This window comes from Nothobranchius furzeri, chromosome 6, assembly GCF_043380555.1.
Source record: "Nothobranchius furzeri strain GRZ-AD chromosome 6, NfurGRZ-RIMD1, whole genome shotgun sequence".
NCBI lineage: Eukaryota > Metazoa > Chordata > Actinopteri > Cyprinodontiformes > Nothobranchiidae > Nothobranchius > Nothobranchius furzeri.
Genome location: NC_091746.1, coordinates 33,257,105 through 33,282,649, shown reverse-complemented (window position 1 = coordinate 33,282,649; position 25,545 = coordinate 33,257,105). Strand labels below are relative to the sequence as shown.

At 43.4% G+C, this 25,545-nt stretch overlaps 2 protein-coding genes across 5 annotated transcripts; both read right to left on the bottom strand.

Annotated features, from left to right (window-relative positions):
* Window positions 1-1,415: 1,415 nt before the first annotated feature.
* On the bottom strand, window positions 1,416-12,231 carry psmd3 (proteasome 26S subunit, non-ATPase 3). The gene is made up of 12 exons (XM_015966930.3): window positions 11,916-12,231; window positions 9,757-9,947; window positions 9,487-9,627; window positions 9,224-9,360; window positions 8,950-9,140; window positions 8,766-8,869; window positions 8,565-8,679; window positions 2,687-2,806; window positions 2,500-2,603; window positions 2,267-2,422; window positions 2,029-2,079; window positions 1,416-1,652 (listed from the first exon to the last, which is right to left on the bottom strand). The coding sequence occupies exons 1-12, from the start codon at window positions 12,103-12,105 to the stop codon at window positions 1,575-1,577; spliced, it is 1,578 nt and encodes a 525-aa protein (XP_015822416.1). The 5' UTR covers window positions 12,106-12,231; the 3' UTR covers window positions 1,416-1,574.
* A 3,664-nt stretch (window positions 12,232-15,895) lies between these two features.
* LOC107390302 (leucine-rich repeat-containing protein 3B) lies at window positions 15,896-18,938 on the bottom strand. 4 transcript variants are annotated; one of them, XM_070552137.1, is made up of 8 exons: window positions 18,815-18,938; window positions 18,603-18,671; window positions 17,674-17,760; window positions 17,312-17,581; window positions 17,007-17,132; window positions 16,550-16,714; window positions 16,395-16,473; window positions 15,896-16,250 (listed from the first exon to the last, which is right to left on the bottom strand). In XM_070552137.1, exons 4-8 carry the CDS (start codon window positions 17,486-17,488, stop codon window positions 16,030-16,032), a joined length of 768 nt encoding a protein of 255 aa, XP_070408238.1. In that variant the 5' UTR covers window positions 17,489-17,581; window positions 17,674-17,760; window positions 18,603-18,671; window positions 18,815-18,938; the 3' UTR covers window positions 15,896-16,029. The 4 variants fall into 4 exon arrangements, with proteins under 4 accessions (XP_070408238.1, XP_070408237.1, XP_070408239.1 ...); XM_070552136.1 differs by lacking the exon at window positions 17,674-17,760; XM_070552138.1 differs by lacking the exon at window positions 18,815-18,938 and having other exon boundaries at window positions 18,603-18,696.
* Window positions 18,939-25,545: the final 6,607 nt, after the last annotated feature.

The window sequence follows — 25,545 nt, the reverse complement described above, 5'->3', positions numbered from 1 at the left end:
TTTTAAAAATGAAGCTTGCTTGAACGGCTTTTTCTAAAAAGCAGTACTGCATCTTTAACGTTGGGATCAGATTTCCTGCAACTGTACAGTGTTACTTTATTCTGAATTCTGGAGTGAAGAGTCCATTATAGAACTTTCCTGAGTCTCAGAGGAACCACTTCGATGGACAGGCTCAGACCCATGAGGCTGCTGGGCTGGTTTACTTCTGAGGTAAAATGAAACCTGTGTTGCCAACTGTTTTTGACTGAAAGTAGCTGAAGTTCCCCCCAAAAGTCACTAGATGTCGCCAGATGACGTCACGTGCTTATTTACATATTGATGACGTCATCACGCCACATTAGCGTTCGTTTTCTCTATGGCATCTAATATATATATATATATATATATATATATATATATATAATAGGACTAAAAGGGAGGAAAATAAATACTATGTTATATGTTAAAGTTATTAATTAGTATGATTAAAATGGCCCAAATTGCTTTGATATGTACAATAAATTCCAAAACTACCAATAAAGTGGCATTAAAACAGATATGGTGTGGTGATCCAAACAGTTCTGTTGTAGGATATAACTCAGACCTCCTGCTCTCCTCATTCTCACAGACATTTTCCTAAAAAGCTGTTTTTTTACACCTCATAGTTTCTCAACTTCTCTGTTGTGTATTCTCTCCATCGTGATAATAACGGCGCTCAGAGCAAAAGGGAGCGGGTGTCTCATAGTATAACCATCCCTGTGTCACTGAAGGAAATTCAGATGAGCCACAGAGCTGCGTGTGTAAACGGGACGGTAGTTGAAACTCCCGATGACTTTATTTGCCAAATGCAGGAAAAACCAAAGTGTCTGACGGCTGCAGAACCAGAGATGGCAGGTTGACGCCCGCGCCGTCTCTAGTAGAAGCGTGAGCCTGCAGCAATATGAAAGCAGCAGACGTAAATCGGCGGTCTCCAGCTCTGCAGCTGTACTCTGTCTTCAGCGAATCAGACCGGCCGAAAACGGTTTATGATTGGTCAGTCCTCGTGCACATGCGCAGATTATCGTTCTCTTTCCTTACTCCCGGAAGAACGGCTCAGAGTGCAAACGGTTTCTTTGTTGCTAACCTGTAGGGAATATCTACATGAAAGTTCTACAGAAAGTAGCAACGGGTCCTGAGAAATGTCGCTAAGTTTGTCGCTAGGCGCTTTTTGGAAAAAAAGTCGTTGAGGGGGGTCAAAAAGTCGTTAGGAACAGTGACAAAGTCGCCGAGTTGGCAACACTGAATGAAACACAACTCAGGCTCTTCATCAGACACCAGTCTTCTGAACCCTACTGTTCCTTCTCGTTGTTCCTGAGGCGCCATCTGCTGGAGAGTTCATTAACTGCTAACAGGCCTGTTAAGTGTCTGAGGAATCCTGACTCATGATTCTGAACAGATTAAACAAAAACAGTTTTATTCTTTCAGAAACATCAAAACACAAGTTCTGAGTTGCAGTGCCTCAAAACCAAAAGGGAGGAGGAGAGGGGATTGTGGGTAATAACTGATCTGTTAACACACATCTACTTCCTGTCTGCACAGGAAGTCAGCAGAAAGGCTCATGGGAAGCTGTCATCATCATCTTCTGCCATTTCTTTTGCAAATTCCAAATCCTGCTGCTCGCGTTCCCGACGCTCCTAAATACATCAAAGACAAGAAAATGGAAAGATGAAGATTGGATTCAAGGCTCCAATTGGATCAGAACCACAGAAACCAGGAATCTGGATCACGGTTCTGATGCTTTGAGAAATATTTATGACAAACAACCCCGTCTCTGTCCTCACATACCCTCTGCCCCGTCTTGTCTGCCCCAGTGTCCCGCTCACTCCCATAACCCTGCCCATCTCCATTTCCTTCACCCTCTGCTAACGTTTCCCTCTCAGGCTGTCGTCATGTCCATTGCCCTTTTGTCCTTGTGTCCCCCCACCCAGTCACGTCCCTCTCTCTCTGTATTGCACCACTCTGTCTTTGTCTCTCTGTCCCCATGTCCCTCTGTCTGACCCCGTGTTTTACCTCGGCTGACTCCAGGTCCTTGTTGTAAGCTTTCGGAGGAAACCTCATGGCCTGCAGGAAGACACATCAGTCAGTAGACTTAATGACCTAAACAGAACAGAACCAACTACCAAATGGACCTCTGAAATCTGCTCTGAATCACCAGAAACTCAAACCTTCTGAAGGCTCTGAGGATCCAGAAATGGTTTCTGAAAGGCTGCGGCGTTAGGAGAAGTGGGTGTGGCCATGTAAGCATTACCTTGACAGACATGTTGTGAATGTCCAGGCAGAAGGAGATCCTCTGGTGGAACGCCAGCTGAGGCTCTCTGGTGCCGTAGATATCCATGGTCTCTTTTGATTGGACGAACCCTTTCTCATGGTTAATGCTGGCCTCAATCACGCCATCGCGGATTGCCTGCACGCCATGGGTCAAATAACAACGTCAGGTTAACCGACATCAGAGTAGACTTAAAGGTTTTAACGACTCGTTACCTTGGCGACAATGAACTCTGCGTCCTCTGGACTGTCGAGCTGCAGCTTCTGAGCAATATCGGCCAGAGAAATACGAGAGTAGGACAAGCTGATCATTCGCACACCTGAAAATGCAATGATGTCCCAGTTACCATACCTGGAACCAGAGCTGTGATGTCAGAGCAGAGGACGCATTTGATTGGCTCACCAGTTTTGATGACATTGTGTCGCAGACGGATGATGAGTGTGTACGTGCCGTCAGCCTGAAACTTCTCCCCAAACTGCTCCAACACCTGGTTAAACTTGGCCAGGTTACCCATCCTCACGGCTGGACACACACACACACACACACACACACACACACACACACACACACACACACACACACACACACACACACACACACACACACACACACACACAGGTAACAATACTTTGTTAGCTAGTCTTGACTTAACTCTTGGGTCTGATGTATTTCAGCCACGTGTAAAAATCAGACGGAGTCACTGGAAAAAAAAAACTGGAAAGTTACAGAATCTGTTGATATCTGGATTAGTGCTGAAAAGAATCATCGAATGATTCGATTCAATAAATTCCTCGATTCATTTTAACCGATTAGAAGCGTTGTTAAATGTGCGCACCACAGCCTGAACACACTTTACTGGCGCACTATGTTGTGATCTAAGTGCTGTGGAGGAAAATAGAGAAACCAGCAACGACTGAAACCATTGTAAAAGGCAGAACGGTCCAATTTTTGGGATCAAGAGTTAAACTATGGGCAGATTAACTAATGCTAAGCTAGCACGTAGCACAATTACGATCAAGTGGAGCTCAGAAAAATGTAATGGTTGTAAATAACTAAAGTCTACAGGTGGAAGAAATATCCCCACCATCCAGTTTATGTGTGGAAGTCTGCAGCTGCATCGTTTTGGAGCAGAACCACAGCAGCTGCTACCTGGAGTCTGTCGTTGTTGCTACTGAGCGTTAGCGACCAGTGTAGCCAACTGTTTTTGACTGAAAGTAGCTGAAGTTCCCCCCAAAAATAGCTAGATGTCGCCAGATGACGTCACATGCTAATTTACATATCGATTACATCATCACGCCACATTGGCGTTCATTTTCCCCATAGCATCTAAAAGATATATATATATATATATATATATATATATATATATAAAAGGGAGGGAAAATAAAAACTATATGTGCTAAAGTTATTAACTAGTATTAGGGCTGCACGATATTAGGAAAACCTGCGATATTCGATAACAGTGCTTAATATTGCAATATTGATATTACTCACGATAAATGAACAAATACTAAAGTATGCAGTGTTGATGTCGTCTGGCGTGTGAGGTCTGCTCTGGGTTCAAAGCAAACAAAAACTAATGCATGAATTCCATTACAACATAACATTTTTATTGCAAAAATATGCAGCTGCACCTGCTACTGTATTAGCAGCAAAACAAACTGCATGCATGCAGTTTCTCAGTGACTTTAAAACATCACCACTAACATAAAACTTTTTCTGATGCTCCAAATACAGAAAAACATCCCTTACCAGGGTTTTCTGGATAAATAAAAAAAATCAGAAAATAAGTTTAAATGTTAAATAATAGTTAACATAACTTACATGCAACAGCAAATTCTCTCATTGCTACTGAACATTTTCTCCACTTATGTGGTTATGATAGAAGGCTGTTGCTGCTTTTGGGAAGTGATCTGAGCTGGGCCAAATTAGGAGAATATTAAGATTTTCTGAGGGAAAGAGAAAAACAATTGTCTACCTTTCAGAAGAGGAACTGGCAAAAAACTACATGGAAAATATGTGAAAACGTTTGTTTTTAACCCCAAATTGAACAAGTTTACCTAGATCTTAAAAAGCAGCTCAGATGATGAAACTGCAACTATGATTCTGATAACAAGCTAACAAATTGAACTAGCTCCTCTTAAGATAACCGGCTAGCAGAGCTTCTGACTGACAGTGTATGTGCAGCAGCAAATCAACTATCCTGATTAACAAGGTTATAAAAGCTCATGAATGAAAAATCACTTTGATGTGTGGGGGAACTTTTCCAGGCCCTCTTTAGCAGGGTGGGACTGGGAGGAGAGTGCTGTAGCCTTTTAGCTGGAAGCTAACTGGAGTCACCACCTGGTGGAACACTAGCGACATGGAGGTAGGTGGGTTGGTTCACCGGCACGTGTCGGAGTCAGCCCGGTTATTAACAGCTGCTTAACGACACCGAGCGGACTCACGTTCACGTTTGAAAGCAGCACTGATTCCAGAAACCTCAGCACAAAGTGCGTTCGTTAATCTGAGCCAGCATGACGAACAAGGGAAGCGAGCTGCAGCGGAAAGCGGGGGCGGAGCGGAGATAGTGGAATTTTGGGGTAAGGGTCTACGTAGGGGGCGGGCGTATTACGTGAACGGATCCATCTGATTGGCCGCATATCAGAAGGGCTACATTTGATTGGTCAAATAATACTTCCGTGTAAAAAACAGAGCTGGTTTACAAAAAGTTGATGTATGACACGGATGGAAATGTTTGAACCAAACATTTATCGCCGTTTTTGACGTGCTTTGCGATGGGCCTATCGCACGTCCTGTTATCGCGATGACGATAATTTTTCGATATATTGTGCAGCCCTAATTAGTATGATTAAAATGGCCCAAATTGCTTTGATATGTACAATAAATTCCAAAAGTATCAATAAAGTGACATTAAGACAGATATGGTGTGGTGATCCAAACAGTTCTGTTGTAGGATATAACTCAGACCTCCTGCTCTCCTCATTCTCACAGACATTTTCCTAAAAAGCTGTTTTTTTTTTACACCTCATAGTTTCTCAACTTCTCTGTTGTGTATTCTCTCCATTGTGATAATGACGGCGCACCGAGCAAAAGGGAGCGGGTGTCTCATACTATAACCATCCCTGTGTCACTGAAGGAAATTCAGAGCCACAGAGCTGCGTGTGTAAACGGGACGGTAGTTGAAACTCCCGTTGACTTTATTTGCCAAATGCCGGAAAAACCAAAGTGTCTGACGGCTGCAGAACCAGAGATCGCAGGTTGACGCCTGCGCCATCTCTAGAAGCGTGAGCCTCCAGCAGCAGCAGACGTAAATCGGCGGTCTCCAGCTCTGCAGCTGTACCGTTGTCTTCGGCGAATCGGCCCGGCCGAAAACGGTTTATGATTGGTCAGTCCTTGTGCACATGTGCAGATTGTCGTTCTCTTTCCTTACTCCCAGAAGAACGGTTCAGATTGCAAATAGTTTCTTTGTTGCCAATCTATAGGGAATATCCACAAGAAAGTTCTACAGAAAGTAGCAACGGGTCCTGAGAAATGTCGCTAGGTTTGTAGCTAGGCGCTTTTTGGAAAAAAAAGTCGTTGAGGGAGGTCAAAAAGTCGTTAGGAACAGCGACAAAGTCGCTGAGTTGGCAACACTGTTAGCGACTCGAGTCTGCACCACACACCGCAGCAGAGCTATGGCAAGTCATTGTAGCATTCAACTGACAAACGCTTCTATATCTGAATACAATTTAGACTGGATTATAGGGAGTCTAAGTCATGCCTATCTACTTCCGCCCCATGGGTCCCCAGAAAAATGAATGAAAGTCAATGGGGCTAAAAACGCTATTTTCTAAATCCGCATGTTATGTGCCATGGATGATGTCCGTGAATTTTAAAAGACCCCTTTTCATATCAAGAAAGCGCTCATTTTCGAACAAGGTGAAACGTTATTTTAGGTTTGTGTGAAAATAAGTCCAGGACTACAAAAGCGCTTCACGAAAGTGACGTCATCGAATCAGACACGGATAAAAACAGAAGGAAAATGGCTGTAAGTTTAGCAAACTTAAATCCTTCCTTCAGGAGGAAAGATCCACCATAAATCTGGACATGTGGTAAGTAGCAGCTACGCTAGGGGAGAGGAGATTTTGTGCAATGTGCCGAGGTCTGGTGTGTAGTCATGCCAACTACAAACGTTTACAAGCTGATGAATCTCAAAGTATGTGACAGGCATGTTTGAAACACAAAGCATTAATTTTCATATAAACTGCAGTACAACATGCATGTGATCCAGGGCCTAAGGCAAAGCAGATTAGAAAACAGCTCTTTTAGCCTCGTTGACTTGCGTTCATTTTTTCGTTCTACCGTGGACCCATGAGCTGACCGGAAGGCTCCCTATGTTGCCAACCCATATATAATAAAATATATATGGCACCATTACAATGTTGCTATTAGGAAATAAATGTTAGCATTTCCAGGATCTTACTACTGAACATGTTACTGAAATAATTCTGTTCTACTCATCATATGTGGATATTTTTAGATATGTTTAGCCAAGGACGATTGATATTAAACCAAATATTTTAATGAAATATTAGTCTAATTTTGTTCCATAAAATAAATATCAGCTGGGAAAGAATTAACTAAAAGACACCATTTTAATACATATTATTGATTATTTTATAATTTTGTAGTTTTATTTTTTAATTTTTAGCAGCAGATTAAAGACTCGTTTCACTTGAAATGTCTTCAAATAGAATATTTGATTAATGGATGGAGGATTCGAAAGAATATTCAAATACTAAAATATTCGATAGCTGCAGCCCTAGTCTGGATGTGATTAGCCTCAACAATGTTTCTTTTTCATCTTTAACAATTATATGACATTTTACAGCATTCAATATTCAGCTTTTTATATTCATTCCTATGAGACGTGGTTAAAGTGATTTGTAGTTCCTTGTGTTGCCATGGTAACAGATGACAGGAGTCTGCATTAATAAAGCTATGTACAATAACACATGACTCATTTAAACTTTGAATAACATTTCTATATTAAAATATGTAGATACAGTTGTGTCTAAAATGTTGTTAAATGTTGTTGCTAAGCACATTGCCATGGTAACGCAGAACACAATATCAGCTTAATACCAGACTCCTGGGACCAAGCAGGTTGAATTGATGTACCATATGTGTGGGTGCACATTTCCTTTTAGGCAGAAGACCATTTAAAACTCTCAGCCAATGAGAGAGCAGCGAAGGAGGAGGGGGCGGTTCCTGCCTTCTGACTAGTGTTAAAATGTCAGCTATGCTGCTAGTTTTAAGTGTATAGAGCTGGTTGGTTGGTTGGTTTGTTGGTTGGATGGATTCCTTAGGCCTAGCTGATCGATTTGATGTCTCACATGCGTGGGTGTGTAATTCCATTTAATTCCAGTCAAACAGCTGGCATTTGAATGAGAATAGTTTAACGAGTGCATTTTTACAATTGGCTGAACTGTGAATTTAGAAATATTTGCTGATATCTGAAACTGATAGATTAACATATGTTCAGATTTGATATGGGATGGATGAATGGTTGGATGAATGAAATGACGGATGGATTGTTGGATGGATGTTAGATGGTTTATTGGATGGGTGGATGGATGGATGGATGGATGGATGGATGGATGGATGGATAGAAGCATGTATGAATTTATATGTGGATGGATGGATTCCTTAGGCCAAGACGATCGATTTGATGTCTCACATGCGTGGGTGTGTAATTCCATTTAGCCAGAAGATGACTGAACTCTCTCAACCAATCAGGGAGCTGGGAGGGAACGGGGCACTTTCCCACCTTCTGAAGGTCAATCAAATTGAACTTGGTTCTAGTTTTAAGTACAGAAAGTTCAAAAAGATCAAAAACAAGAGTCTGTTATTGGCTCAATATTCAGCTTTTTAATATTCATCCCTATGAGACTTGGTTAAAGTGATATATAGTTCCTTGTGTTGCCATGGTAACAGATAACGCAATTAAAATTGAATACAAGATTCCTGAGACCAAACTGGTCGATTTGATGTGACATATGTGTGGATGCTGGATCCTGATTGGACAGAAAATGGTTGAACACTTTGAACCAATCAGAGGTTGCTGCTGAAAGCTACAGAGCAGGGCGCCGTGAAAGAATCAACAGCAGCAGAGAAACGTCCTCATCCTGAGAATCAACATCATCCTCCTCCAGAAGTCTCTCCCTCACACTATACCTCTGTCTGATAAAGTTCTGCTGGGCTGGGTCAGACTATGGTGGGGTATCTGGACACTTACCCTGAGTCAGCAGGAAGTATGGCATCAGGGAGTGTTTGAGAGATGGCTGTCTGAACTGAAGTCTGTCAGGAATCTCCCCCAGCAGCAGCTCCACCACGATCAGCAGCTTATGGACCTGCAGACAGACGCAGAGCCAGTTTCACATCCTGCTGTGTGTGTGTGCGTGCGTGCGTGTGTGTGTGTAAAAGCCAGAGAGCATACTGTCTGTTTAAATCCCACTGCAGTGTGTTGAGGGGCTTTTCTCAGAGCGTTAGTCAGAGTCCTGCGAGCCTCAGAGTACTCCAGCTGGATGGCCTTGATACGACCTACATGAGGTCACATGACACACAGGTGAACAGTCTGCCCCCATGACCCTCTCACCTGAAAGAGACAGGTGCAGTCTCACCTGTGTAGTAGAGGTATCTGGCCCACTCATTGTTGTTGGCGAGCTCAGGGAACACCGATTTAGAGACCAGTTTCTCGGCTTGGTCGTACAGGTTGAAGTGCAGGTAATTCCTCAGCAGCAGGTTGAGCAGCACAGCCTGACCGTCAGCATCGTGGCGCAGTGTCGCCGTGCGCAGCCGGGTGTGCAGGAAGCTGAGGGGCCAGAGAGAAAGGTCATGGGTCAGTGTTAACCCAGACAGCCTCAGCAGTAGATAGAGGTGTGTGTGTGTGTTTACCTGCGGATGGTGTCCAGCTGGTTCAGGAACTCATACACACGGGCGTGATAATAATAACATTTAGCAACTACCAGGTCCAGGGCTCTGCGGTTCTTGGAGCTGACCTTCTGCATCAGGTCATCTGACACCCTCTGAGCCTAAACAACAGGAGACCAACCAGACTTTTAACTCCCGTCAGCTTCTACAGACTCAGCTGAGGTGTAAAAGACCAGATAACAACTGAGGATCTGGTCAGGATTACACGACCAGGACCCTGGTGCTACCTCAGAGTATCTCTTGCTGTTTGTCAGGTGGATCACCAGCAGCAGCTGCAGATATGTCTCCACCTCTGGCAGGAGAGGAGCAGATGCTGCTTTCCCCGTACGAGGACGAAACTGGACATCTCCATCAGCCACGTCCATGGGCTGAGAAACACACACACACACGTCAGATGTCACGTGCTGCTTTTCATTTCTGGACAGAAATCACTTTGATCACAATCAGACAAGAATAAGTTCTGGACAGTAAATCAAAGAAACCGGTTGTGTTGTCACCTCCTCCAGGAAGCCCAGAAGGAAGTCCCTAGTGGTAGCATTGCTGGTGAAGAAGCCAGTGAGGGCTTTATGGAGCACATTGACGTTGAGACGGCGGCTTGTGGACGGCAGCGCTCGGAGAGCACGCAGGACGAAGCGCGGCTCCTTACCCAACACTGCCTTCTCTATTTGCTTCACATGCTCCTTGATGTCTAAAGGGGAGGGGAGACCAGGTGTTTATACATAAATCTGAACATCTCACTACAGAATTAACCTGACCTCTGACCCGAACCAACCAAAAAACCCGACTGAAGATCAGAAGAGTCGGCTCAGCGTGTTTCAGTCCATAACAGATTATTTAAACTAATTTAAGAATTAATGTTTTAATCACTAAGTTAGGAGATTAGTGATGAACAGCAAATGGAACTAAACAGAACTGGTGAGATGATGTGATATTTAAGATCAGAGACCTCAGAGGTAAGATGATAGAGGAACCTGAGATCAGTGGTCTCCTTCATAAAGCAGCTCTAAACTCATCTGGCTGGCTGGACTCCTGCAGACCCACCGCCAGCCCTGAAGTTAATTTTCCTGTTTGTGTTAGTTTTGGATCGTGGAGCACCTTGTGATCTCCATTTTGAATAGAATAGAATAGAATACACATTTTTGATCCCACATTGGGAAATTCACTTGTTACAGCAGCACAAAGACTTAATAGAATAATTTGAAAATAATAATAACAAATGAACATGTAAATACGCATAGGCATTAAGCTATTATTGTAACCTTCGACCACTAAAAACCACGAATAAAGAATAAAAAACTTCCATAACTACGCAGCACACTGCAAGGGACACAAGACATACTACGTAAATCTGGTATTGCACAAGTATTGAACACACACAGAGTATTACACTGGTGTTAATGTGTAGCAGAATAATGCCAGTACCAGTTAAACTGAGGAGTTATACACTCTTACTGCAGAGGGGATGAATGACGTATGGTAGTGTTCTGTTTTACATCTGGGATGTCTCAGTCTGCCCCTGAAGGAGCTGTCTATGGTGGAATGCAGAAGGTGGGAGGGTGTTTTTAAGATGGAGATCATCTTCCTCAACATCCTCCTTTCACATGTCTCCTGAACTGTATCCAGTTGGCAGTCTAGAACCGAGCTAGCTTTGTTAACTAGCTTGTTCAGTCTCTTCCTGTCTCGGTCAGAGCTGCCTGCACCCCAACAGACCACAGTGGAGTGGATAACAGATCCAAACACTGAGCGATAAAAATATTTTTGCAGATTGGAATTAACTCCTAAGGACCTTTGCCTCCTCAGGAAGTGGAGGCAGCTTAGGCTCTTCTTATACAGAACATCTGTGTTGTTGGACCAGTTCAGTTTACTGCTGAGGTGAACACCCAGGTAATTCAAGGTATCCACCACCGCTCAATGTCTGCTCCCTGGACGCTTACTGGTGAGTGAGGAGGAGTGTTTCTCTGGAAGTCAATCACCATTCCCTTTGTCTTACTGATGTTCAAGCGAAGGTGGTTACGCTCACACTAGTCCACAAAGTCCATGATAACCGGCCTGTACTCCAGGTGCTATACAGATAAAACTTTCATTAGTTTTGCTGATTTGTAAACAGATGATCAGAAATTCTTTGGGGAAACCGGATCAGAACCAGCAGTATGAACTGGTTTACTGGATTTATCCGGTCAGTGGTTAGGGAGCTGAGTCTCGGGTGGGATTCTCTGATTAATTTCACCTCCTTGGAACAGTTCTAGATTAAAAAACAACTAATTTGCTCTTCTCTGAACACGATTATTGCCCATAAATCGGTTTGAACCCGAACCAAAAATCACTTCTTACAGTAGAACATTTATCTGTTCAGGGTTCTGCTAGGACATTGTTTACTTTAGGGTCTTAATTCTGAATCTAGTCTTGGTGTGGACTGAGGCTGCTATGGTCTGGACCTAGTCTGGGACTAGACTTTAACGGGATCCGGTCTGGACAAGTTTCTCTACGGTTATTTTCTGTCTGTTTACCTTATTTGACTGAAAGCAGAACGCTTAGCTTCGTGCTAATAGGCTAAAGGCCGATGGGTCGTACTTGTTGATAATCGATCCTTCTATAGAACCGGCTCCCGTCCCAGGCCCTCTACTCGGTACTACCACAACATTTAAACTGGGCTTACCGTCCAGTGTGAGGCTGTCAAGCTCTTTGGGCTGCTTAGCCACGTTAGCTGGGTCCTCATCCGGCATCTCCACGTCCTGCGGCTCGGCGGCCACGCTCTTGGCTTCCTTCGCCTCTTTGGACTTGTCGGACCTGGAGTCCTTGTCCCGACCGCCCGCCTTTTCCCGACGCTTGGACGATGTCTCCTTCATGCTGTGTAAAAACAAAATGTGGAGTTGAAATGGGTCTAATGAACGGAACTAAACTTTAACTCAACAATGACTGGACAGAATCAGCAGACAGAAGCAGTTGATAACGAAAATAAGAGCGCAGGCGCAAAGAGTCGAAAAGCAGATAGCTCGCTACTTTACGTTGCTGGACCAGAAGCAACAGAAGGGTGTCGTTCAAGGACAATTCTTCGATTTTATTTATTTTTTTTTTTGGTGGGCGATTACTTGGGAGGGAGGGACAGACAGACATTCATTTATTTGTCTGTGGAGATGGGGGAGTAATCCCCCCCCCCCCCCCAACACACACAGTTTTTGCTAAATTCATTATTTCTAATTCTAACCTATTTTTTTACTGAAATTAAGCGGAACTTTTTTTACAAGTGAGGTCTGACCATATTTTTCCAAAAGGAAGTGGTAAAATCTGGATGTCTGTCCCAACACTCAAGCAATTATTTGCTGTGGGTAGTACAATTAAAAGCTCTGTTGCAGTGAATTACAATTGTGTTTAATTGTGTGATTTTATTGTGAATTTAGCCAAATTGAAAGAGAAAAACAATGTTAGAGCGACTTCCCCTGTTGATGAAGCAAAATGCCATAGTGTTTTTGAAGACTTTACAGAAAGTGTTTCTACTAATTATTGTAATTTTATCATGTAGTTCCCTCTTCTCCTCCTCCTCCTCCTCCTTAATATTAATATTCCCAGGCGGACAAAGTAAATAAGTACAAGATAAAGGTTTCATGCAATAGTTATAATAAAGTTTGTAAAGCAGTTCCCACACCGTTTATAAAAGTTATACTAAACACCATGGAATATTCACTAATCCAAACTAATCTGCCCCTCACTAACAATTAATAACATTTTATTACACAATACAAAAGTAATAATAAACTGATTACATCATCCTTTTGAAGTTTAAAATCTCCTGACTAGCTCGCCATAATATGTAATGTGATGGAAGTAGTTACTTTTATTGATTGATCAGTAAGATGTGATATTCCATATAAATATGATCATCAACCTTATTGGTCTTCAAATATTATATTTAATATGAACTTGGGTTATTTGGACTGCCAGGGAAACACATACTTCATAATAATTCAGACAGAGTCAAGAATATAGTTTATAAAAATTTATTCAATACTATATTTCTAAACTAATGATGACACAGAACAAATTACGATGGGTGATGGTTGAACAAGATAACCGAGACAATGAATGAAATGATGCAATGTAAACTTAGATGTAATGTCGCAAAACCTAATTAAGTATCTGAGAAATTTGTGATGTCTGGATTGACTGTATGGTTTAACAAGTTATCAGTTATTCATAAAATGATCTGATGCCATCATGCAGGTCTACAATACCCATGTTGGAAGGTCTCGGTGGTCTGGAGGAAAGGCAGCCAGGTTGGTGCGGTCATCGGATGGATTGGCTCCTGGAATCTCAAAGGTCCTTTTTAATTCAATTATCACCGGAGTCTGCTAAGACGTTCCACGTCCGATGAGTTGTTGCATCTGAGCAACTTGCAAGTGTTGCAAAGAAGGTTTTGACCTTGAGGTCAAAACAGAGGATGGTTCCCTGTGCTTTGCTTGCCCCGTTGGCCAAACCAGGAAGCTGGCTAGAACTGAATTGTTCAGGAAGTGAACTCGCTTTTATTAACTATTGTTTATCAATTTGGTCAAATCAGAATTTGACAAGTTAAAGTGTCGAAGACCTCAGACATTCCTAATTCACTGATACACTTAAAATAGGGTATATTTCTTAATGTGTCATAGAAATGATAAACATTCATAATAATATTATTAATGTGTGAATCCATAGATGTTCTCACTTGAAACCTCTAACGTAGCTTAATTTACTTCCAAAGATGTTCTGTACACGGAAAATCTGGACCCTGATATTTCTGAGCCTGTCACCCTTGTAATTATTCTATGTAAATAATGTATTCATACTTGTAAATGTTTAATGACCTCACACACTACTTTACATCTCTAGAATGGAAAAGACAGCTGTTATAATTTACCAAAATATTGCAGAATCCCTGTTGTTTTAAATATGCCTTGCACATGCCATATTGTTGTCTTTGCTGTTTGTAAAAATGACTCACTCCATCTAACTTCATCTATGCTGTGGCAAAAACCCTGCATCTGAAACATCCCGACCCAGTGGGTCACCTGGCTGTGGTTTACCATCTCAGATTGTCATTTGACCATTTAATTGGTTTTGTTTTGGTGACCCGATCCAGATTCTGTATCAGTCAAGAATCCGTTAAGGTTCAGAAACATCAGGCAAACCTGATTCCAGCTGGCTGAAAGCCTTGCTCCCCATGAAGCATAAGAACATCTGGAGTTTGAGTCCAGATGCTACTGAGTTTACTTACCTTTAAGGTAGGGCTGGGCGATATGGATGGCCTAAAATCAATATCATGATATGTTGAGGATTTCACCTCGATAACGATAAATGTACGATAACTACAGGTATGTGCAGAGACAAAGTTGTCCACTAGATGGGGCTGTCACGTGTATTATGTTGAGTCACATTTTTACGTAACTCAAAATGGTACAGCATCTTAAAGGGGCATGAATGTTGCCAACCTACACACACCTTTTCATTTTTTTATTATCAAATTTATTGACATGGGAAAAATGATCTTGATAAGAGTCAGAAATTTCGATAACGATACATTTTTGATTTATTGCCAAGCCCTACTTCAAGGTATCTTTTATTTCAGGCTACTGGAGTCAGCAAACGTTCAAAGACACAAAGAAAAACATTTTGTGTGTTTATTTAGTTTCAGAAACAAAATATATTCATGCGAACTGAATCAGATCAAAGAGGAAGTTGTGTGGCTATTACCATGGCAACAACTTACACACAAGAGTTTTGATGTATAGGTGTGTGGGAAAGGTCTTTTGGCTGGTCTCAGAAGCCCCACAAATATTCTGAACATGTGTTATGTGTACTGCAGCTTATTCAGAATGCTGCTGAGAGACGTATCAAGAACCAAGATAACCAAGCACATCACTCCTGTTCTTAAATCTTTTTATTGTTTGATAACTACATTAACATTCCATTAACAGACAGAATCAGCTGACGTCTGTCTGGTGGCTCCAATCCTCTAAATACTGCTGCCTTGATGAGGTAATTGGCTCCAGCTGGAACCACTCAGCACCTGGGAAAAGAGAGGAACAGCTCCACCTGCTGGATCCTGACACTTTCAGAGGGTTCACTAGTCCAGAAGAATGCTGTCTGAGAAGTTCCTTGAAGTTCTTTGACCAAATAAAGGTTTAGTTTCTGAAGAATATTCACAGGAACTTTACTACATCATTATGTAAGGGGGGTAGTGATCTGTGATAAAACTCTTGGTCAGGTGTTGTACAAAGTCTCAGTGCTGCATAAGGATCTTCTTTAAAGAGCAAGTCACCGCCTACAAGAAACTTACTTCACTCCCTCTTCATGTTTGAAAAATGCAACAAATGCTGTTGCCTAGAAGGCTGAGAGGGGGAGGCGGAGCCACTAACTAATACACACACACACACACACACACACACACACACACACACACACACACACACACACACACACACACACACACACACACACACACACACACACACACACACACACACACAGGCATTGTGACATCATAATGTACCAGTTTACATCATGGCATACCTGTTAGCCAATAGCGATGGCAGATTTAAATTCAAATGCAGTGCAGAATTTTTTTCCTGACGACGGCGCAACACTGACAGTTTTAGGCAGAAATTTTAAATTTTAACTAAGGTGCACTGAAGTACCAAATTATTGACTACACATGTCTGCAGCACAATTAGACACACATTTATATAGTTTATCAGCAAAAAAAAGTTGATTTGGGGGTGACTTGCTCTTTAAGGAGCTCCTCATCTGGGTCGGAAAGGGTCCCGACTTTCCAGGAACTTGAGGTACTCCAAGTGTCTTCGAGCAACTGCCTGGTTCTGCTGAATGTAGTAGAACAGGTAGGAGATGAGCATGGAAAACCAGACGAACATGGTAACCATGGTGACCACTTCACTGGTTCTCCTCACTGACTGGCACAGATCCCAGTCCTCCACCAGTACGACCAGAGGAAGTCCGACAGCTCCTGGAACACAAACGGGGGCCAGGACCATGGATCACATTTTGAATGTCATTAGAATCCTAAACATAGCATTTCCTGTTTGTGAATAAAAACACATGTTGTGTAACTTTTTCTTCAGGTGACATCAGGTGAGCAAGGTCAATGTACCTAGATTCGGGAGGTCCGATGTCTGACAGATGACCTTCTCCAGAGAAGACTGGTCTACATCCAGCTGAGGTATCGACATCTGAACACACAGGAAGTCATCCACCTGCATCACATACCAGCAGGGGCATAACTGAGGCCGTCCAGGTGTGACTCACCTGCATCCTGCAATCACAGTGCCAGGGGTTCTGGGTGAGGTTGGCTAGGACCTGAAGCCCACTGAGCACAGCTGGGTCCAACGTGGTGAGACGGTTGAATGAAAGGTCCAGGTACCGAAGAGAAGACGCCAATCCAAAGAAACAACCGGCTTCAAGAGACGAGAGCTGCCACAGGAAACAGGAAGTGAGTAAACCAGTCAGGTTCTACTGGGAGGTTACTGGTTGCCAATGGGTTTGACTACTGTTTCCTAAGGGGATTACTGGTTTAGTTTCACATGAGTTCTGGCGACTACTACTTCCAGCATGAATTTACTAGTTATTGGGTTCTAAAGAGTTCTATGGTTCATGCAAAGGAGTTACTTGTTTCCGCTGCAAGACTCTACTAGTTCTTGCAGGAATACTACTGGTTTCTGTAGGATTTTACTGGTAAATCAGCATTTTGCAGATGGGTGAGCACCTGGTTGTGTGACAGGTCAAGCTCATCTAGCAGAAACAATGTGGAGAAGGAGTAGGCAAGCAGGGAGCTGAGCAGGTTCTTGTTCAGATAGAGACGAGTGGTTTGATTGGATAGGCCAGCAGGTACCTGCAGACAAGAACATACAGTACCTGAGCAGACCAGGAAAAGCAAAGATAACCAACTCACCTGTCTGGGTGCTCATTATTTATTACACCTGAGACTTTTCTCTAGGATTTCTGTGAACATTTGACTGTTTCTAACACCCAGAACCAAGCCTTATAGAAACTGTGACCAGATGTGCAGACCTGAGTCAGTCTGAGTCCACTGCAGCGGATCGTCAGGCCTCCGCCCACCGCCTCCATCTGCTGGCAGGCATTGATGGACGATACTCTGTTGCGCCACAGTGCTGCAGCACGAGGTGATGATGTCATGACCAGGCTGGGTGATGGAAGGACTAGGAGGATGAAGAGGAGCAGGAACATCCTCTGTGTGGTTATCACAGAAGATGGCAGCTGCAGACGGTGAACAAATGGTGTTCTGACTTCCTGTCAAACTCTCAGCTGCAGATTCTGTTTCTGGAACATAAATCAGATTATTCTTGAACAAACCTCTGATTTTTCAATCGAATCCCTAAATCTTGAGTGAGAGAAAAACAGGACAAACAAACCTGACTAAACTCAAGCTGGAGGTTTCAGTCTGAAGGTCAAACAGGGTCATCACATGTTAACCTCAGACTGACCCCTGAAGAATGTCACTAAACACATTTCACAGTAAAAGCAGACAGGAGGCAGAAACATTTACTCAACTGAAGAAGTTAGTCAATTCTATTTTTCGAATAACATTTAATAATTTTTCTGAAGTCATTTTATGTTTTTGGGACAAAGCAAAAACCAAATGCCCACAGCCGGTAAACAAGAAGAGAAAAAATAAACAGATCAAAGAGGAGAACAAGATGACAGAACCTGTAGATAAAGATAACAAAGAAGATAAAGAGAAAAGATTAATGAAAAGATGCAGATTGAGTTAATCCTCCTGCAGGATTAAAACAGATTTACATCTTCAGCTGCAGGAGGAAGAAAGTAAAGAGTGCAAAAGAAATACGTAGATCTATAACCGGTTTTATTGGTTTTATTCTGTTTTCTTCACTTCTGTCTGTAAAACGGACACAAACGGATCAAAGACAGGCATGTGAATTGATGTAGAACAGCTGTTTGACTCCTGTTTTAGTTTCAAAAACAAAATCTGTGTTAACAGAAATGTTTGTATGTTTATCAGATGACTGAATTAATTCAGCTACTGGAACTCTTTATATTGACAAAACGCTCCAGCTTAAAACGTTTCTTCATTTTTCTGTTTATTGTTCTGAAAAGACTTATCGCGTTTGCTTACTTTGATGCCAGACTCAAAACAGATTTAGAAACAAAACATAAAAACATAATCAGCTGGTTGAAATGGAGTGAATGTATTTAAATGTTCTAACATCTTTTCTAAAAGCAACATCATGGGTCATCCTCTTTCCTTCTGTCTTTTTAAATTTAATTCTAAACATTAAAAGCGGAATATCAGCGACGAGCAGGAAAGATCGTTTCTACTCACTGAGAGGAAAGCTTTGGGCCACTGGCACGTCAACAAACAAACAAACTAGGGCAAACCACAGCTTTGGGTCTGAAAATCAGACAAATAAACACCAGAAAACAGCTGATCAGAGACCAGATCGTATCAAGAAGACAAGCACTCACTCAGCACCGCAGAACCGACCCTGTTCGGTTCCACGGAACTAAGCTAGTAAATGTAGAATGCTGACTAACCCCGGCTTTCCACAGCAGCCGTCAGCAGCACGTTACTGCAGCAGCACGTCATAGCTGCTGATAGGAACCGCTGTGGTCAACAGAACCTTTTCCACTGGAGCCGTCGGCAGCCGTCAGCAGCGCGAGTCGGCCGCGTCTCAGGAGCAGCATGTTATGGCAAGCCAAAACCGTCACAATACGCCACTTTCCCAACCCGTCTAGTTAAGAAATGGCGAAAAAAACGCCGTGAAAACCAGTGCAGATTATTATACATGTGCAACACTGTTAAACCATTTTTCAGTAAGATAATTGTAATTTTCCATGTGTTTATTGAAAAGGAAAAAGCTGACTAATCACAGAAATAATGATTAGTTGATTAGAAACAAGTGCTCAACTAGAACATTTGGAATTTGTGTTACAGCAGTTCATGTTTTCAACTTAAATATCAAATATTACAGAAAGTTAGCAAATCGGTAGCAAGTATGCAGGTGCTTCAGTATTGTAGTGGGCATAATCATCAACAGACACGTTTGTTTTATAAGAGGTTAAAAGTAATTTGTTTTAACCAGCGTTTCAGGATCATGAGGACATTTTCAGTCATGTCTTGGTGAAGCAGCAATGAAAAACGTGTTTCTTGATTATGTAAATAAAAACATTTAAGAGCATATTTTAGCCAAGAAAGCTCATTAGCAAATTCTAGTTTAAGGCTTCTATAGGAGAACAACAAGCAGACATGTTTCAAACTTTAATTAAAGTGCTCTGATCCTGGATCTGGGAAGGTTCTGGAGTGGCTGGTCTGAGGAGCTGGAGAGTGATGATGGAGAAGCAAGACAGAACATCTTCAGAAGCTCCTGTAAGACAAGTATAACAGTCGTTAAAAAAAAAAAAAAAAAAAAAAACCAATAGTGTGGCCAGGTGGATAAACGAGGACTCGGACGGGATTCGATCCCCAGACTCCCGGGTGAGAGTCATACGCTCTAACAGTCAGCCAAAGGAACATTTCCTTGGCCAAGTAGCCAGGGCACATCATCAATCGGGATGTTGCGACAGCACACACACACACACACACACACACACACACACACACACACACACACACACACACACACACACACACACACACACACACACACACACACACACACACACACACACACACACACACTGTCACAATAGTAAATACTGAAAGTGGATGAACTTAAGAAGAATGGAGTTTTGGACAGAAAGAGCACTGATGTTTCACCTGGACTCACGAGCCACGAGGACAGACTGATACGGCAGCCACACTTTTAAGTAATCATCAGGTCTGACTGAAACAGCGTTTCTGCCTTTTACAGGTGGACAGAAAAAATAATAATGTTGACACATTGTTGATAATATTACTACATTTCAAGGCTTTTTCAATACAGTGAAATTAGTTGAAACAGAGCCGAGTTGTATTAGAAAACAGCAATCCGCACAGCCCGACAGCCCGGCGAATCTGGGATGAATTAGTGCTGCCTCAACCTCCTCGTCTTTCATTGGGTCACTGGAGTTTAAATTAAGTGGATGAGAAACCCATGGGGAGGGCTCTGCATAAATGAGAGTAAAGTTGAATTTTAAACGCGTTAAAACTGTCACAAAGTGGCGTTAAAAGCGGCGTTTTATGTCACAGGACGGCGAAAAAAGCGGCGTTCAATGTCCGTACCAAACGCCGTATTTTACGCCACCCACACAGAGAACGCGTCTGGGATTAGGGTGACGTAAAAAACGGCGTTCAATGTCCGGAAAAAACGGCGTATTTTACGGGCGTTCTACGGGACCGTTCAGAACGGCGTAAATTACGGCGTTCTGGCAGAGTTTTCGCCGTATTTTACGACGTCTTGGCACATCAAACGGCGTTTTTTTCGCCATTTCTTAACTAGACGGGTTGGGAAAGTGGCGTATTGTGACGGTTTTGGCTTGCCATAGGGCCAAGCAGCAGCTTACGCGAGCAAGACGTGCTGCTGCAGTAACGTGCTGCTGACGGCTCCCGTGGAAACCCGGGGTAAGGCCTAGTCCACACGTAGCCGGGTTTTTTAAAAAACGATTATCCGCCCCTCCAGAAACTTGCATCCACACCACCGCGTTTTAAAAACAAACTCTGTCCACACGTACCCGGATAAATACGTTGTTAAGGACATGCCAGACCTGTAGGCGGCAGTACTTCCCCCGTTCTTAACCTCGCCCTTCGTCTGTGGTCTTCCGCAAGGAGCAGTAATTCCGCTTGCAAAAACAAACAAGCAGAAAGCGCTTGGACAATTGATGAATTGGGTAGTGACAGAGCGCAGCTCTGAGGGCATCCATGCTGTCGGCTAGTGTAAACACAGGTCGCACAGGTGATGTCAGCATTTTTTTGTCGCGGAAAGTGATGTTGTGGACCTTAAAACTCCGGTTTTGTCTGTCCACACGCAGACACCCAACACGGAGAAAACGCAGATCTTCACTTTGGCCGGAGTTTTTAAAAAGATCCGTTTTCGTGTGAAAAAACTCCGTTTTCGTGTGGATGACAGGCCAAAACGTAAAAAAATATCTACGTTTTGGCAGATCCCCGGCTACGTGTGGACAGGGCCTGAGATTAGAGAGACAGTTCTTAATGTCAGACCAGTGTTAATCATGAATTTATGAATCACATCTGGGTCATATGCAGTTCACCTCTTTATATTTACAAATAAAGCATAATAATAATCAACATTGTTGTGGAAACTATTATTATTATCCATCCATCCATCCGCTTATCCGGAGTCGGGTTGCAGGGGCAGTAGCCTAAGGTGAGAGGCCCAGACTTCCCTCTCCCCAGCCACTTGGGCCAGCTCTTCCGGAGGAATCCCAAGGCGTTCCCTGGCCAGGTGAGAGACTTATAGTCCCTCCACCGTGTCCTGGGTCTACCTTTAGGTCTCCTCCCGATTGGACATGCCCGGAAAACCTCACCAGGGAGGCGTCCAGGAGGCATCCTGACCAGATGCCCGAGCCACCTCAACTGGCTCCTCTCAATGTGGAGGAGCAGCTGGTCTACTCCGAGCCCCTCCCGAATGGCCGAGCTTCTCACCCTGTCTTTAAGGGAGAGCCCAGCCACTCTTTGGAGAATACTCATTTCGGCTGATTGTATCCACAATCTCGTTCTTTCGGTCACTACCCAAAGCTCATGACCATAGGTGAGGGTAGGAACGTAGATCGACCGGTAAATCGAGAGCTTCGCCTTCTGACTCAGCTCTCTCTTCACCACGACAGACCGGTACAACGCCCGCATCACTGCAGATAAAGCACCAATCTTCCTATTGATCTCACACTCCAGTTTTCCCTCACTCGTGAACAAGACCCCGAGATACTTAAACTCCTCCACTTGGGGCATGACCTTATCCCTGACCTGGAGAAGGCATTCTACCCTTTTCTGAATCAGGACCATGGTCTCAGATTTAGAGGAGCTGATTCTCATCCCAGCTGCTTCACACTCGGCTGCGAACCGCTCCAGCGAAAGTTGAAGATCACGTTCTGATGAAGCCAACAGGACCACATCATCTGCAAAAAGCAAAGACCTGCTCCTCAGGCCACCAAAACAGATGCCCTCCACACCTTGGCTGTGCCAAAAAATCCTGTCCATAAAGGTTATGAACAGAATCGGTGACAAAGGGCAGCCTTGGCGGAGTCCAACTCTCACTAGGAACGAGCCTGACTTATTGCCAGCATTGCACTGCAAAGTCCCCAGACTCTGCATCCTCACTGGAAGACGTGTCGGTGGGATTGAGGAGGTCTTCGAAGTATTCTGCCCACCGATCCACAATGTCCTGAGTAGAGGTCAGCAACACTACAAATAGTGTTGGTAGTGCTTGAAATTTCATGAATTACTGTCCTCATTCTCGGCCAGCATCACTGATGCAAAGAAAGCTTTCTACACTGACAAAATTCTCAGCTTTACTGACTCTCAGAAACTATTTTCAACATTCAAAACTCTGCTCAACCCTCCGTCTCCACCTCCTACCAACAATCTATCAGCTGACACCTTTGCCTCATTCTTCACTGACAAAGTGGCAGCTATAAGCAAACAGTTTACTCAACTGGCCACTCCTGAACATTCGCTACCACAAACTCCTTCTAGCCCAACCATCTCAAGTCCTACTGCTTCATTTTCCTCTTTTTCCCCTCTCACTGAGAACTGTGTGTCCAAGCTTCTCACGTGCAGCCGCCCTACTACGTGCCCACTTGACCCCATTCCGACTAAGCTGCTCCAAGCTATTGCTCCTACAGTAGCCACAGCAGTCACACATGTGATAAACGCTTCACTGACATCCGGTACATTTCCCACCTCTCTCAGGCATGTTCAGGTTAAACCGCTGCTAAAAAAAAATTATCTCTTCCTCCAAATCATGTGGAGAACTACTGACCTATCTCTCTCCTCCCTTTTCTGTCCAAAATCATTGAAAGGGTGGCTTTCAAGCAGATCACCGAATACCTCTCACAAAACTGTCTGCTTGACCCTTACCAATCTGGGTTCAAAAAGGGCCACTCCACTGAAACTGCTCTGTTAGCAGCAACGGAATCCTTAAAAGAAGCTAGAGCAACTGCCACATCCTCAGTGCTTATCCTGCTCGACTTATTGGCTGGATTTGACACTGTCAACCATGGCGTCTTTTTGTCCACACTCTCTAGCATGGGCATCACAGAGAAAGCATACACCTGGTTTGAATCGTACCTCACAGGATGATCATTCAGTGTATCTTGGCTTGGACAATCCTCTACCGTGCACCATCTTGCCACAGGAGTCCCCCAGGGCTCTGTACTAGGACCTCTTCTTCAACATTGCTAAGCTGAGTCCCATTCTGTCCCGCTCTGACCTTGAGACAGTTCTCCACACCTTCATCTCCTCACGTTTAGACTACTGTAACTCTCTTTTCACGTGTCTGAGCAGAACCTCCCTGAACCGTCTACAGGTGGTTCAGAATGCCTGTGCTCGGCTTCTGACCAAGTCCTCCAAATACACCCACATCACCCCGCTTCTCCTCCAGCTTCACTGGCTGCCAGTCAACTTCAGGGTTCATTTCAAGATCCTGGTTCTGGTACATAGGGCTTTACATCGACAAGCACCATCTTACATTGGTGATCTTCTTAGTTCCTACACCCCCAGCAGGTCCCTGAGGTCCAGTGATCAAAGCCTACTGGTTGTGCAGCGCACCAGAATAAAGACCAAAGGTGACAGATCATTTGCTGCTGTGGCCCCCAGACTCTGGAACTCTCTCCCCCTGAGCCTGAGATCAGTGGACTCAGTGGTCTCCTTCAAAAAGCGGCTGAAGATCAAGCTGGCTTTTGTATGACCTTCTTCAACAACTCTCTCTTTATTCTGCTCTCCCCACCTATTCCACCTTCCTCAGGATCCACTGATTTCCCTCTTTCCTATTCACTCTCTCTCTTTCTTAACATTTTTTTCTTTTAAATCGCAATTGCTTATTCTTGCTCATTTTAAATATATTTTTAAACATGTTCGAAATGCTATTTTATATTTTTACAATTTTTATATTTTTTGTTTTTGTGAAGCGCCTCGTGATTTTTATCTTGAGAGGCGCTATAGAAATGATATTTTCTTCTTCTTCTTCTTCTTCTTCTTCTTCTTCTCTTTGCCATATACACCACCTCACTGGGTGAGATCATTCAATCACATGGCTTCTTCTACCACTGCTATGCAGACGACACCCAGCTCTATCTGTCATTTCCACCAGACGACCACACTGTCTCTGCACGAATATCAAACTGTCTCTCCAACTATTACGTTCTCGACTCTAGTTATGGGGAAAACTCAGGGAATGAAACGGGTTGTAAAATAATAATTTATCTTTCTTTGTGTTCAATTATAATTACAAGGATTTACAAACAAAACAAAAACCCAGCTGGGACCAGGAAGTTTTACACACAAAACAAACAAAATGTTTGGCATTTCTTTACCCACAAATTATCTTTAACTGGTACCAACAAAACAACTAAGATCCTAAAGCTAATAACAAAATACCACCAAGTTTAAAACAAATCCTCTCCACAGTTTGGACCAGAAGAGTGCAGAGATTTACTCTCATTTAAGATAGCACTTTCTCAAGATGTTAGCAGACTAAACCATTTAACAGAGAAAAGGGAGCATGGAGTGGAGTCAACCCATGGGTAGGAGTTGCTCCCCATGTAATGGTTCCAACGACGTTTTATCCTCCTCATGTGGCAACCGCAATCAGTCCCAATCCGCCTCAGCTGCAGCTTCTGCTCCGGAGCTGTCCGTTGATGTCATTTGGGGCAAAGTTCACACAAGGCTGCTGGTCCTGAACTCTGCAGCCCTTGGCAGAGTCAAAGAGTCCTTGTCCCCAAAGGCTCAGAGGATCCATGATGTGTGACATGAAAAGTAAAACACAACCATAAACTTCACACAAACTACCGGGGAACGTAACACCAACATAGCAAAATGGATGAATTCCCTCCGTCTCCAACTCAACCTCTCTAAAACTGAACTACTTGTCACCCCAGCAAAACCATCCATACAGCACAATATCTCAATCCAAAATGACTTCCTATCTCTGGCTCCTTCAAAGACAGTTCGAAATCTGGGTGTTGTGATTGATGAACACCTGACCTTTAAAGATCATGTTGCCTCTGTTGCTCGTTCATGCCGCTTTGCGCTGTATAACATACGAAAGATCAGACCATACCTAACACAACATGCCACCCAGCTCCTGGTGCAATCTACTGTCATCTCCCGCCTC